This window comes from Girardinichthys multiradiatus, chromosome 21 (genome assembly GCF_021462225.1).
Source record: "Girardinichthys multiradiatus isolate DD_20200921_A chromosome 21, DD_fGirMul_XY1, whole genome shotgun sequence".
Classification (NCBI taxonomy): domain Eukaryota; kingdom Metazoa; phylum Chordata; class Actinopteri; order Cyprinodontiformes; family Goodeidae; genus Girardinichthys; species Girardinichthys multiradiatus.
This window is the reverse complement of record NC_061813.1, coordinates 33035440-33048976: the sequence shown is the minus strand read 5'-3', so window position 1 is coordinate 33048976 and position 13537 is coordinate 33035440. Positions and strand designations below refer to the sequence as shown.

Genomic DNA, 13537 nt, shown 5'->3' with positions numbered 1-13537 from the left:
GTGTGGCAGAAAACGCTGCACAACGAGAAGAGGTGACCGGACCCTGAGGAAGATTGTGGAGAAGGGCCGATTCCAGACCTTGGGGAACCTGCGGAAGCAGTGGACTGAGTCTGGAGTAGAAACATCCAGAGCCACCGTGCACAGGCGTGTGCAGGAAATGGGCTACAGGTGCCGCATTCCCCAGGTCAAGCCACTTTTGAGCCAGAAACAGCGGCAGAAGCGCCTGACCTGGGCTACAGAGAAGCAGCACTGGACTGTTGCTCAGTGGTCCAAAGTACTTTTTTCGGATGAAAGCAAATTCTGCATGTCATTCGGAAATCAAGGTGCCAGAGTCTGGAGGAAGACTGGGGAGAAGGAAATGCCAAAATGCCAGAAGTCCAGTGTCAAGTACCCACAGTCAGTGATGGTCTGGGGTGCCGTGTCAGCTGCTGGTGTTGGTCCACTGTGTTTTATCAAGGGCAGGGTCAATGCAGCTAGCTATCAGGAGATTTTGGAGCACTTCATGCTTCCATCTGCTGAAAAGCTTTATGGAGATGAAGATTTCATTTTTCAGCACGACCTGGCACCTGCTCACAGTGCCAAAACCACTGGTAAATGGTTTACTGACCATGGTATCACTGTGCTCAATTGGCCTGCCAACTCTCCTGACCTGAACCCCATAGAGAATCTGTGGGATATTGTGAAGAGAACGTTGAGAGACTCAAGACCCAACACTCTGGATGAGCTAAAGGCCGCTATCGAAGCATCCAGGGCCTCCATAAGACCTCAGCAGTGCCACAGGCTGATTGCCTCCATGCCACGCCGCATTGAAGCAGTCATTTCTGCAAAAGGATTCCCGACCAAGTATTGAGTGCATAACTGTACATGATTATTTGAAGGTTGACGTTTTTTGTTTTAAAAACACTTTTCTTTTATTGGTCGGATGAAATATGCTAATTTTGTGAGATAGGAATTTTGGGTTTTCATGAGCTGTATGCCACAATCATCCGTATTAAGACAATAAAAGACCTGAAATATTTCAGTTAGTGTGCAATGAATCTAAAATATATGAATGTTAAATTTTCATCATGACATTATGGAAAATAATGAATTTTATCACAATATGCTAATATTTTGAGAAGGACCTGTACACCAAACAAACCAGGAGCTGGATACTGGAGACTGTAAGATGATTGGATGATCGAGAGGACATATTTTTGCTGTGAGTAATCACACACGAACACAGCAGTGAGAGAGTCCCTGTAGTTTGTTAAACAAGAACATGAAGACATGAAAAATCTTACTGCTGCACAAAAAGCCAAGTTAGACTGAAAGCTAAAACAATGGGAGGAGTGAAGGAAGTGAGCAGAGATGAGTAGCAGCAGTCAGGAGTCGGAGAGAATATCTCCTCAGTTCCTTATAAAAAATATTAATACTAATCCTACTTTCCACATTTAGTCATGTTACAACCCGAACATCAAGGCATTTATTGAGATTTTATGTGCTAGACCAACACCAAGTGGTACAAAATTGTGAAGAGGAAGGAAAAGGTTGCATAGTTCTCCAATGTATCTACAAACAGAAATCTCAAACAAAAAAGTGTGGTGACTGACCCTAACTCGGCTGCAAGGGTTTTTGGGTATGTCTTTACCAGCTTTGCACATCTAGAGACTGAACTTGTAGCCCATTCTTCAGTGCTTAACAGCTCAAACTCAGTTGGAATGGATGGAGATGATATGTAAGCTTTGACTGGGCCATTCAAGTGTCCTTTGATTTAAGCCACTAAACTGTGGCTCTGACTAAATACTTTTAATGTCACTCTTGTTCATATTTAAATAAATACAGTTTTCCGTCTCATTTCAAAGTACCCCCACAGTATGATGCTGCCACTGTGGGGATTTTGTGTTGAAGGGTAACACAGAATCCAGTAGTATCCAAAGTTGGTCCTTTGGACACCACCCGATCTCCTGCCTGGTGTCCTGCGTGTTTTAGTTCTTTTGCTGGTTCAACACGCCTGAATCAAATAATGGTTTACTAGCAGGCCTCTGCAGAACTTGCTGAGGAGCTGGACTATTTGAATCAGCTGTGTTGCAGCAGACATTAAAAACTGGCATGACACCAACCCTTCAAGATTGGAGATGGACACCCATGATATAGGCCAAAAAGTTTCATTCTGGTCTCAGGTGACCAGAGCACCTTCTTCTACTGCTGTGTCCCCTAAATGTCTTGTTCTAAGCTGTATGTGGGACTTCTTACTTTTCCTATTTAATTACCTCTCACTTACTTCTGGCTTTGTTTTAACAACAGCTTTATTCTTGCCAGTCTTCCATAAAAGGCCAGATTCGTGGAGTTCATGATTAGGCAAAGGTTAGTGAGAAGATTCTAGTTTTCAGCAGAAACGTTTATTTTCAGGGTGTTTAATCATTACTCCCATGGCCGTCCAGAACCATCTTCTAATTAGGACAAAAAACATTGAGGACAAACCACCCATGTGTACATTATCTCAGATTAGAACCAGAAACTTCACTCAACGTCTCCGGGCTGTGGGAATTTCCTAGTCCTCACGGTCACGGTTTCCAGCCTCATCTGTAAGAGCTCTGAACAACCAAGACTTCCCACTCCTCACTGGGCCAAGACGGCTGTTAAGACGAAGCAAATGCTTCTTTATCTGGTCCGAATCTCAGCATGACCGCAGCCAGGGCATCGTCAGAAGCCCCTCATCTGTAACGTCAAACAGTGGAGCTGCTTCTCGGAGCTTTCCGTGGTGCACTGAGCATGTTGGAGGAAGGTCTGCTGCCCATTTGGGTTAGCATCAAGCATCCCCCAAATCCCGGATCCCTCTGGCAAACCCAACATCCTGTGTGAGGCATGATGAGGTCAAGAGAGGAGGTGTGAAACCCTGGAGAGATAATGTCTACCACTTGCACAACAGAAAGAAAAGAAAATTTAGAGTCAGGATACCGTGCCGAGTTCAGAGCTTTGTTTGCTTACACAGCACATATGGAAACACCTTGGCTGACTTCTCCCAATCTCACTTTGGGCTTCGGCCAATGCAGCCTCCTGCCTGAGTCCTGAAAGTTTGCATATATTCTCAGGCTAAAAGAGCCAGACAAAAATGGAAACCGCAAGAACCACAAAGCAAATCTCAGCAACAAAACACGTCTACTGTGAAGAAACTCAAGATTCAAATAACCCAACCAGAGTTTCAGTAACTCCCTCCTTTAATGTTCCAGGGAAAACAGAGAAGTGTTTAAATGTAGCTGCAGGGGGGTTGTTTGCTGGTAAATATAATGATGAAGATGCAGGGCAGGAGAGGAAGGAATTACTCCGAAGACTAGCTGATGATTCAGTCAGTTCACACCATCACCCAGGGGTGAGCACTGCTACACACAGATGGAGCATATGAGTAACAGAGCGTCTGCTGCCAAATCATACACATTAAAGGTGGGATATGACAAAGAAACTCAAGAATTTGTGACCTACTAATGAAAGAAACAACACTGATCTCTCCAGCTTCTGAAAGAGATTTCCTGGTTTCAGGTTTAATGCACAGTTTTTATGTCAGAATTAACAGTATAAATATAGAAGTTCACAATGAATGAGTGGCAGATATTCCAACAGTGGTCAGGCTTTGGTTTAGAAAGCAGCAGAAACTGAGCAGATGAGCAAAGGAAGGAAGGAGAAACTACATCAAAACTTTAAATGACTTCACACCGACATTTCAATAGTTCTCAGTCTTCTTTTTTCCATTTTGAAGTATAAACATAAATATTTACTTTGAATTTATAGAAAATATTTCTACCATGGTCGTGCTTTAAACAAGGAACCCTGGGGAAGAAAGTTAAATAAACTAATAAATTATAATACATTTCCTTCAGGATTAATAAAGTACTTTTGAATTGAATTGAAACAAAAATAAACACAAAAAGCATAATCATCCTTAAATAATATCAGTCCTGGCTGAAACCAAATGCAGTTAGATAATAGTAATTATATATTTAATTTAATCAGTGCCGACTGATAGAAAATTCCTAAAGGAGGAACAACAGAGCTTTGGCACAAAATAGTTTTGCTGAATTTCAACTAAATTTTAAACCCCGGCAGCTGGTTTCACATCAGGACAATGGGTTTTAGGACAGCTATACTCTAAAGGGTTTTAAGGCTACAATCAGAAATCAGTTTGATTAAAAGGATCATGTAAAGTTTAAGCATAGAGTTTTAATTTCAGAAGTTCACCTAGAATTGTTGTTTATGCAATTTTATATTTTAAAACTAGCCCATGAAAACTGAATTTTAAATATTTGAATTACATCCAACTATCTCTCGATTTTGGTTTAGAAGACTAAATTTTCCCACAGTTGAAAATGTTCCCAGACTCCTGTAAATCCAGATTAATCAATACAAGCCATAATTAATGTATTTACCAGGAAGCAAAGGAGCTCAAAAAGATCGGATCACATAGACTTTCGTGCTACTTTCATGAACTGAAAGATATGCTTGATATCTTCCAGATACAGGAAGAGGGAGAGACCAAAACACCCAACAAGCAAAGGAATCAGCAGGAAACACAGGGAGCAAACAAGCACCCTCTGAAAAAGCCATAATGCTCCATATCCTGTTTGGGTTTGTGCCATTTTTCCTGAAGAGGAGGTCAGTAAGTCATCTCTGCAGCAAACATATGTAACTTTAACAAGCTACTCCAATCTAAGTGTGTGTGTGTGCCTTTTTATAACACTGCAGAAGCAAACACATGAGCTGCAGGCAGGAATGCAGACTTGAAAGACAAATAACAGAAAGCGCTGCGCTGAGCTCATACATTCAAAGTAAATCAAACCTGCAACAGCATGGGAACAAACCAGTAGGTGTGTGTGTGTGTCAACTGTTTTCTGCATTCATCCTGTTGCTCTGCTGTTCCATCACTCTGGTCACTGAGTTCAATATGAACGCAAGCCAGATCCAAATGCAACTGGGAGTGATTTACATCATCGTAGACGGATCTATAGTGATAAAAACCATGTGTTGTAGGATGCACTCTGACAGCTTCATCCAGACATCGCTAAACGGCTCTTTACTTTTTACCATTTCAAGCCATTAAATCAATATATTAATAAACTTAAATTTCAGAAGAAAACATAATGTAGAAAAGCTTTTCTAGGTAGCTTCTTGCAGGAAGCTGAACATTTTCCATTCCAGATGTTTCCAGACTGAACTTTCAGCGTTCTCAGTCTTCATACTTCTACATATATTCTACAGTGGCTTTAAATATTAAACCAGCAGAACTATGGTTTAAGATGGGGAGAAAGGAACGAAGGAAAGAAAAAAAAAGGTAAAAAGGGACAGGAATAAGAAAGGACACGATCAAGGAAGTTAGTAGACGAGAAACATTAAGTAAGGACACAAAAATAAATAAAGGAATGAAAGAGAAGGAAGGGCATGAGGCAGGCAGTAAGGACTGACAAGTAGGTGAGAAAGAAAGGAAGGACGTGAGGGAGGAAACAAGACAGGAAGTAAGGAAGGAAGGACATACTAGAGGAAGGATAGACAGAAGGACATACTAGAGGAAGGATAGGTAGAAAGGAACATGCCCACAGCATCACAGATCCTCCACCCTACTCTACAGTGGGCATCCTTGCATCCTTAGTTTCACTCCAAACCCACCTTGGGTGCTTATCATCAAAAAGCCCAATCTTATTCTCATCTGACCAAAGCTCATGGTTCCAGTTAAAGTCCCAGCAGCCTTTAACAAACTCCACGTTTACATTTGTGATGGTAGAATTCATATCACCAACTGGCATTTCAATAGCATGTAATTGTTATACAATATGAGACTAATTTAATGCAAGTTTTTACTATTTATTATCTTGGATGATATTTATAATGAATGAAATATTCTACCTTAAAGTCCTTGCTTTGGGGTTTCATGTCAAGGAAAACATGATTAGCCTTAAAACAGAGTATGTTCGTTTAAAATGTTTCCATATACTGTAAATTAGGAAGTTGAAAAAGTTAACATTTTATTATTTCTACTCACCAAAATAACCTGAAATACCACTTTCCCCTCTGATTTTGTACTGATTTTAGACAACAGAATGAGCATCCACACTGTTGTGAGCGGCAACATGCCCAGTCCGGCCGTGTCCGGGCCTCAAAGGGTTCTGATGGCCTGCAGCTGCTGCAGGATGCTGCTCAGGCAAAAAGGGAAAAGCAAAAGCGGCGTGCGGCTTCGCTGTGCAGCTGCTTTTTCTAAATCAGTACTCGGGAGTTAAAAATAAGGTCGTCATTTGAAGGTCTTTCGGTGAGAGCCTGCAGAGTGAAGAGCAAAGCTAAACGTGCCTAAAAGCCTTTTAGATCTTCATTATCAGCCAGTTAGCATAGAGTTAAGTAATGTAAAGGTCCAGTCAGACGTTTACATACACTCATAATGGACCTGAATATTAATTTTGGGATAAATTAGCGAGAGAAAAAAACAACGTGATGGACATTTGATTATTCCTTTTCATCCTTAGTAGAGCTAAACTGAATTAGTTGGTTCCCCTGCATGGAGCCAGCTTTTGAGCAGAGTTCATAAACCTTTAACAGGGCCAAGTTCTGAGCTTTTGGCCCGAATGCCCTTTCAGAAGCTTAATGTTTCAACGCTTGATCCCTTCCAACACCACTTTTGATGTGTGTTTGGGATCATTGTCGGAATGGCCAGTTGGGTCTAAGTTTCAACCATCTAGTCGTTGATATAGGGTCAAACATCCCAACAGCATGATGCTGCCACCACCATGCTTTACAGTTAGTACATTTATGGGAGTATTATTTGTAATTTTGCTCCAATTATTTAGGATGAGCTAAAACCACCTTTTTTGCATTTCATCAATAGCTCGACAACTTGTCATGTATGTCTGCATGTTTGTGGGTTTAATTTAGTGAAGCCAAATGAGGTGAAAAGATGCTGCAGGAAACGGTGAAACCACTGTTCAAACACCACAAACACAGACCCCCCCCACCCGTTTCCCTGTCTGTGTGAGGCTTAACAGGGTCTTTACAAAGAGCTCCCTGTTCATAGTCACTTAGCAGCCACTTCACACGCAGCTCAAGGTAGAAGCCCCTGCTAGCTACTCTATTAAGCTTGCAGCACTTCCTTCCCAAGTGCTGCAGAGTCTCTGAGGGGATAATGACAGAGGGGGAGGCGACAACAAAGCTAACATCATAGAGCACACATGCAGCAGCTGATGCATCTGCAGGTGTATGCAAGCATGCTTTGCACTGCAACTGCAGGTGGGGTGTGGTGGTTGGTGGCTCTAACCGTTTTTTTTTTCGTTTTTTTTTCTTTGGAATGTTAAAGGTCATGTGGAAATTAAGGTCAAGGCTGATCTGACATGTTGCCAGGTAAATCTGAATGTCTGTCAGTGATGCATTACACAACCCTTCCTACGCTGATTTTCTTTACTGAAGAGGGGAAATGAGACGGCAAAGTCAGAACGACGGAAAAGATGCAAAATATACACAGTAGGACGGATAGATAGAAGGACAGACAGATGAAGAAAAGGATAAACAAATGATTGGATGGATGGATGGACGGATGAAGAAAAGGATAAACAAATGATTGGATGGATGGATGGACGGATGAAGAAAAGGATAAACAAATGATTGGATGGATGGATGGACGGATGAAGAAAAGGATAAACAAATGATTGGATGGATGGATGGACGGATGAAGAAAAGGATAAACAAATGATTGGATGGATGGATGGACGGATGAAGAAAAGGATAAACAAATGATTGGATGGATGGATGGATGGACGGATGAAGAAAAGGATAAACAAATGATTGGATGGATGGATGGACGGATGAAGAAAAGGATAAACAAATGATTGGATGGATGGATGGACGGATGAAGAAAAGGATAAACAAATGATTGGATGGATGGATGGACGGATGAAGAAAAGGATAAACAAATGATTGGATGGATGGATGGACGGATGAAGAAAAGGATAAACAAATGATTGGATGGATGGATGGACGGATGAAGAAAAGGATAAACAAATGATTGGATGGATGGATGGACGGATGAAAAAAAGGATAAACAAATGATTGGACGGACGGACGGATGGATCCTTTAGACAAAGGGACAGGTAAAGTCTGAAAATACAACCATTTTTTCCATGATGTATTTTCTTTTTTTTTCCCCTCCCTTTACATGAAAACCTGGAAAACAATTCAACTCCAGACATTTCTAGACTATTCCAGACAGAGTAAGAACCTTGAACGTTCCTAGTAGACCGCCACATGATATCCAAGGATGCGCCAGATGTGGCATCTACAGCCATGATTCGCCACATGGAATGCTCCACGACTTTCCACCCAGACTATTCCCATGACGATACCATCTAATGTACCCAATGTAACAAGAACTGCTAACAAATAGCTGTTCTTCCCTCCAGCTGAAGGAAAACACAACAGAGGCTGTATTTCGGTCATAGAGATGCCATCACAGAGGAGACACACCCTGACCAGAGCTATAACTGTGAGCAGACTGAAGGAAGCCAAAGTCTCCCCACACACACTCACCAAGGCTTCACGGATCGTTGGCAGTCGACTTAAAAAAGGCAGATAATTTCAAGGGTTGAATAAAAATTTTTTTTAATTATTATAACTAGAGAATTCTGAGGTTGTTCAGACTAAAGAGGAGTTTTAGAGGAACATCAGGTGGTTTCTAGAGCTGCTCAGATCAGCTATGTGGCTGGTTTGTAATGGTGGTTTTTGCAGAACTTTAACCTGCCGATGTTAATTTTAGTGATATACGAATTATTTTCAAAATATTATTTCTAGTCTTGCTGTGAGTTGCTGTAAACTATTTATATTAGGAACAGAGGCGAGGTCACACCATGTTAGTGAGAGAGCAAATGCAGTACAATGGGGTTTTACCATATTTAAAACAAAGAGACATTTCAAACATTTTTAACTGTCTTTTGTACCTTATTTAAGTTAATAGCACCGTTGGCATTACTACAACAGCGGGCTCTGTGTGTATTCCTTGGGGAACAGACACCCTTATCATAACTGTCAACATTTTCAAAATCAGCCTTCTTGTTCTCTGCTGTAAATCTTGCTCTGTTGTAGCTTAAATGAGCCACAGACATTTCTAGAAAAAGATTTGTTATCATCCCAACATCCATGCATTAGTTTATCCCTCCACAACAAACATTTCTTTCTCCTTTTTTATTAAGGTAAGGTAAGGTAAGGTAAGTTTATTTATATAGCGCTTTTCAGTAACGAGACACTCAAAGCGCTGTACATACAATTACAACACAATCACAAAGAACACAGAAAAACAAATCAAATGCTAAGAAATTTAAAAATCTATGAATCCTTCTGAGAAATCTAAAAATCTCTGGTCAATATTACAATGATACAGATAACATTAATAATTCTTTGGGTTTTACTGGTAAGAGCTGGTTCTAAACCAATCTTTCTAAAGAGGTAATTATATCATTAAGTCCTCTATGTAGAGGAAAGCATCTTATGCTAAGAAGTCTCATCATTCCACTGAATTCTAACTAGTGAAGCTGAGTCACTGGTACAAAACAGCTTTAATCCACATTTTCAGGTGCTAATAATATATTGCTTTTACTGGTGCTGAAGTTGAACTAAGTAATCTAATTAAGAAAGCTGGGTCAGTGGTGTAAGAGCAGCTGAAGTCCAAGTTACTAATAATGTTTGGTTTTTGCTGGTAAAATCTATGAAAAGTAATGAAATCACATTTAGGTAAAGTAAGATAGGAGGGAAAAAAAATCATATTTCAGACTCTATTCTGCTAAGAATAGAGTCTGAAACAGTACAAAAAAACCTCAGCAGGGGTAAGCAACACACACACACAAGTAAAGATTTAGCAAGGTTACGGTGGAATCTTGAGGGTGCGAATATATAAAAGTCTGAGTGTGTTTGCAAGAATTAGACTGTCAACACTGATTAACTTCCTAAAACTCCTACATTTGAGTCATCTTCACGCAGTAGTAGCACCCACGTCGAAGCGCATGGGTGTGGTGCATTCACTGATCATTTTCTTCATATTCATGGTGCATTAAAGCCACGTTCTGGGCTGGAGCGTTGATCACGATGGCTTTTAACCCAAAATCCTTTTAAAGATCTAATTTCGTCTCAATGTTAGAAACATAGCTTTAAACACTGAATCACCCAAGTTTATCTGTAACAATCCACCTATGACTGGAACCATATTCCTCATAAAATTATTTACAGCCATCTGCCGTTCCTGGTGATATTTACCACAGTCTAGAAATAGTTTCTTCCTGTCCAGAATAGTCACAACTACCTACATTCTACCTGGGAGTTTTTTTAAGGGTGCCATTTTTATCCTCAATGTCCATATCTCAGTCATGAGAGAACATCTTCCCCTGTTTGATTGAATTCACTGACCAGAGAAGATCAAATTTCTATGTTTCTTCACCTGCCATTCACTGGTCGGGGTTAATCAAGTTAAAACCGAGCTGATTCCAGTCGCGTTTCTAATAGGGGTGTACCGGTACATGAATTTGTACCAAACATTTTTGGTACATCCCATTGGGTTCAGCATGTACATGAACAAATACAGCTTTGAACAATCATGTGCAGAAGTAAGTCTAAAAGGCACAACACCAAAAACTGGAAAATTGTAAAAAACTTCTAAACGCTTTGTCACTCATTCAAGTAAGTGAAAGTCTTTATTTAAACCCTAGTCTTCAGTAATTTCTTTTTAATTCGCCTGATTAAACAAAAACCCTTGAGGCCTTCTGCTAATTTCTCTGCTCGGATTCATCCATAAAAAGACGATGTTATAAAGAAGGGGTGTCCAAAGGGTGGCCTGGGGGCCATTTGCAGCCCCAACTGTAATTAAAGAAAAATACATATTAGTCTTGCCAGCTCAGCAGGTTGATGCAGATGGAGGCCTTTTCATTTTAATTAGGCAAAACGTACAGATTAAATCTTCTTACAATGGAAAATGTTAGACACAACACAAAGTATCATGGGTTTTTAATAACTGCTTTTTGCATTCTCTTTAACTTCATAGTAAATGAAACCACATCTACCCGCTGACTTTTACTCAAAAAAAAAGAAAAACAAAATCCGACTTTGGTGCACCCAAATGTTTTTTTTAATTAATCGATTAAACTTGACTAAATACAGCAAACATTTTTAAAGGAAGAGCGATGATAATCTTACACTTGTTGCTGAGAAAAAGCAAAAAAATTCTATTTTGCCTTTCTTTAAATAGGGAATATGTACAAAACCCTTTTAAAACTTTGGATCTAAAAATATCTGATATTGTTTTTGGGTTAAATTATTACATTGCATGCTTAGCTTATTGTTGAGCAGGTAAAAACAATGTTCAACATTTGTTTGTGATAATAGCATCTGTTCTTTTGCCCTGGAAGTACTTTTGACCAGAGGATTTGGTCCCACGTGACAAAAAGCTTGGACATAACTGCTGTAAAGAGAAACAATGTGGAGAAAGAAGGTATTTCTCCACTATAGCAACTAAGGGAATGAAGTTTTTAAATGCCTGGAATTAATACAAATAAAAAGCAAAAGTAAGAAGACCTTCAGCTGACCCACCAAGATGCTACTAATTTGTAGAAGGACACAAGAATGGGTTTAAATATAGCGAAGGAACTCGGGAATTTCCCAATCATGTCGGCCAGTGGAGACAAAAGTCCAAGAAGGTCAACTAAGCTGGGAGTTCTCCATTTGGCTTTCTTTGCTGAGCTAAAGCACCATGTTTAAACTGTCTTTTATATCTTTTCCCCTAATGTGGATCAAGCAGTTGTCATGGAGGCTGAAGCAGGAAATTGTATTATGGTGACCTTGCTGTCAGCTGAATGCTGTCTGATAGGAAACTGGCTTGAAATTAGGGGAACAATAAATATGTCCATTTATATCAATTTATCATGTCTTTCGTATTTGCAATCCTGCATCTCTCTGATTTAAGATCCATCAACTCACCATTTCTAAACTACGTTCAATCTCACCATTAGCCTGAAAACCAGACTTTAAATTCACTTGGAAAGATTTTTAACAATCTCAGCCAAAGTTTATTGAAAAAAAAAAAGCACTTCCTTCCACCAGAACAGTTGTTTTACAAGTTTGAATACATTCTTGATAGTGTTCAGGGTTTGCTGAACGCACTACAGTTCACATCTATAACATATCGTAACTCCACAGCTACATATAGCCAAATGAAAATATTTAGAGCCACAGGAGGTTAAAAATATACCAGAAAAAGTAACAAAAACACAACTATTTCCTCTGAGCTAAATCCACTGCCAGGCAGAGCTTGAATAAAACTGATTCACCAGTAAGAGAAACAAGCCACATGTGATATAAAAACAGCAACATTTGCATAAAAAGTGAGAAAACTATGAGCGAAAACTGGTCCCCTTTTCACAGCTGTCTGGTCTGCAGTGTGTTTTCTGACCTGAGAGATGTGGTTGATGGAGGACTCCATGCGGCGCAGCTGTGAGGCCTGGATGTCCAGCAGCTGCAGGACATTGTTGGCTAAGGCATTGATCTGGTAGGCCACACTGGCCAGGGACTGGGTGGTGAAGGCTTTGGTCTCCTCCAGTGCTTTCCTCTTGTCTTGGGCCTGTGACAAAAACAAGACAAATCAATAAATAAAAGGAGGGAAGATAAATCAATAGTACAATTACAACAAATACTTGCAGCTAGTATTCAGATCAGTTTTGCAGCCACACGAGGTCAACAGTTCAGACAAGGCATGCAGCTGTCTATCAGGCTCTCATTCCACACATGCCACTCTCTTTTTGAAGGAATTTAGATGAAACGTCCTGCAGGCGCCGAACTGAACCTTAGATCGCAGCTTACAAATCCAATCTGATAATTTAGTTTATTTTTGTGAATCAATTTTTGTAACAGTTTCCAGCCCAACATTTGCTTGTTTTTAAAATGCATTGCAAAAAGTAGACGGTTGTCAAATGGCATCCAGTAATTCTTTGCTAGTAATAAAAAGTGAAACAGAAAGGAATAAAACAAAGAAGTTTGATGCTAAAACTAAAATATTCTGATTATTTTTTACGTATAGTAACGTATGTTAATAGCTAAATCATGGATAACAGCTTTAGCTTACAGGATAGTTAGCTGTCTAAACAAGCAGCCCATGCTGCATTCAGGTTATCTCATAAGTTAGAACTAGGACTGATCTCCCACCACAGGTGAGCATGTTTTAGCTCCAAGTAGGAAAACTACAACCTTTGCCCTTTTTTTTTTTAGAGCCAACAACAATTAGCGATACAAGCCAATAATATGTTTTTCTATATTTTATGATTTCAAACAGTAAAGGAACCTATTCACTGAAAGAGGTCGTACTGTACAACTTAGGACACTGGGTGAATAGAATATAAGCAGTCAACAGTGCCAATAAATGTGTAACTTTTACTATATTCTACATGTGCGCAGCCATATTGGATACTAAAATCGGGGCTGATTGGCGAACCTCGACTTTCCAAGTTCCAGTCTTGTTGCTCTTCCAACTGAGAATGGACAAGTGAATGCACAGTCA

The 13537-nt window shown here is 39.9% G+C and overlaps 1 protein-coding gene across 12 annotated transcripts in view; it reads right to left on the bottom strand.

Annotated features, from left to right (window-relative positions):
- abi1a (abl-interactor 1a) overlaps positions 1-13537 on the bottom strand; it is a 68894-nt gene that overhangs the window by 34953 nt on the left and 20404 nt on the right. For all 12 annotated transcript variants that reach the window (XM_047349823.1, XM_047349824.1, XM_047349826.1 and 9 more), the window contains exon 2: positions 12437-12604. In XM_047349823.1, the coding sequence (XP_047205779.1) occupies positions 12437-12604 (168 nt within the window). The remainder of the gene's footprint in view (positions 1-12436; positions 12605-13537) is intronic.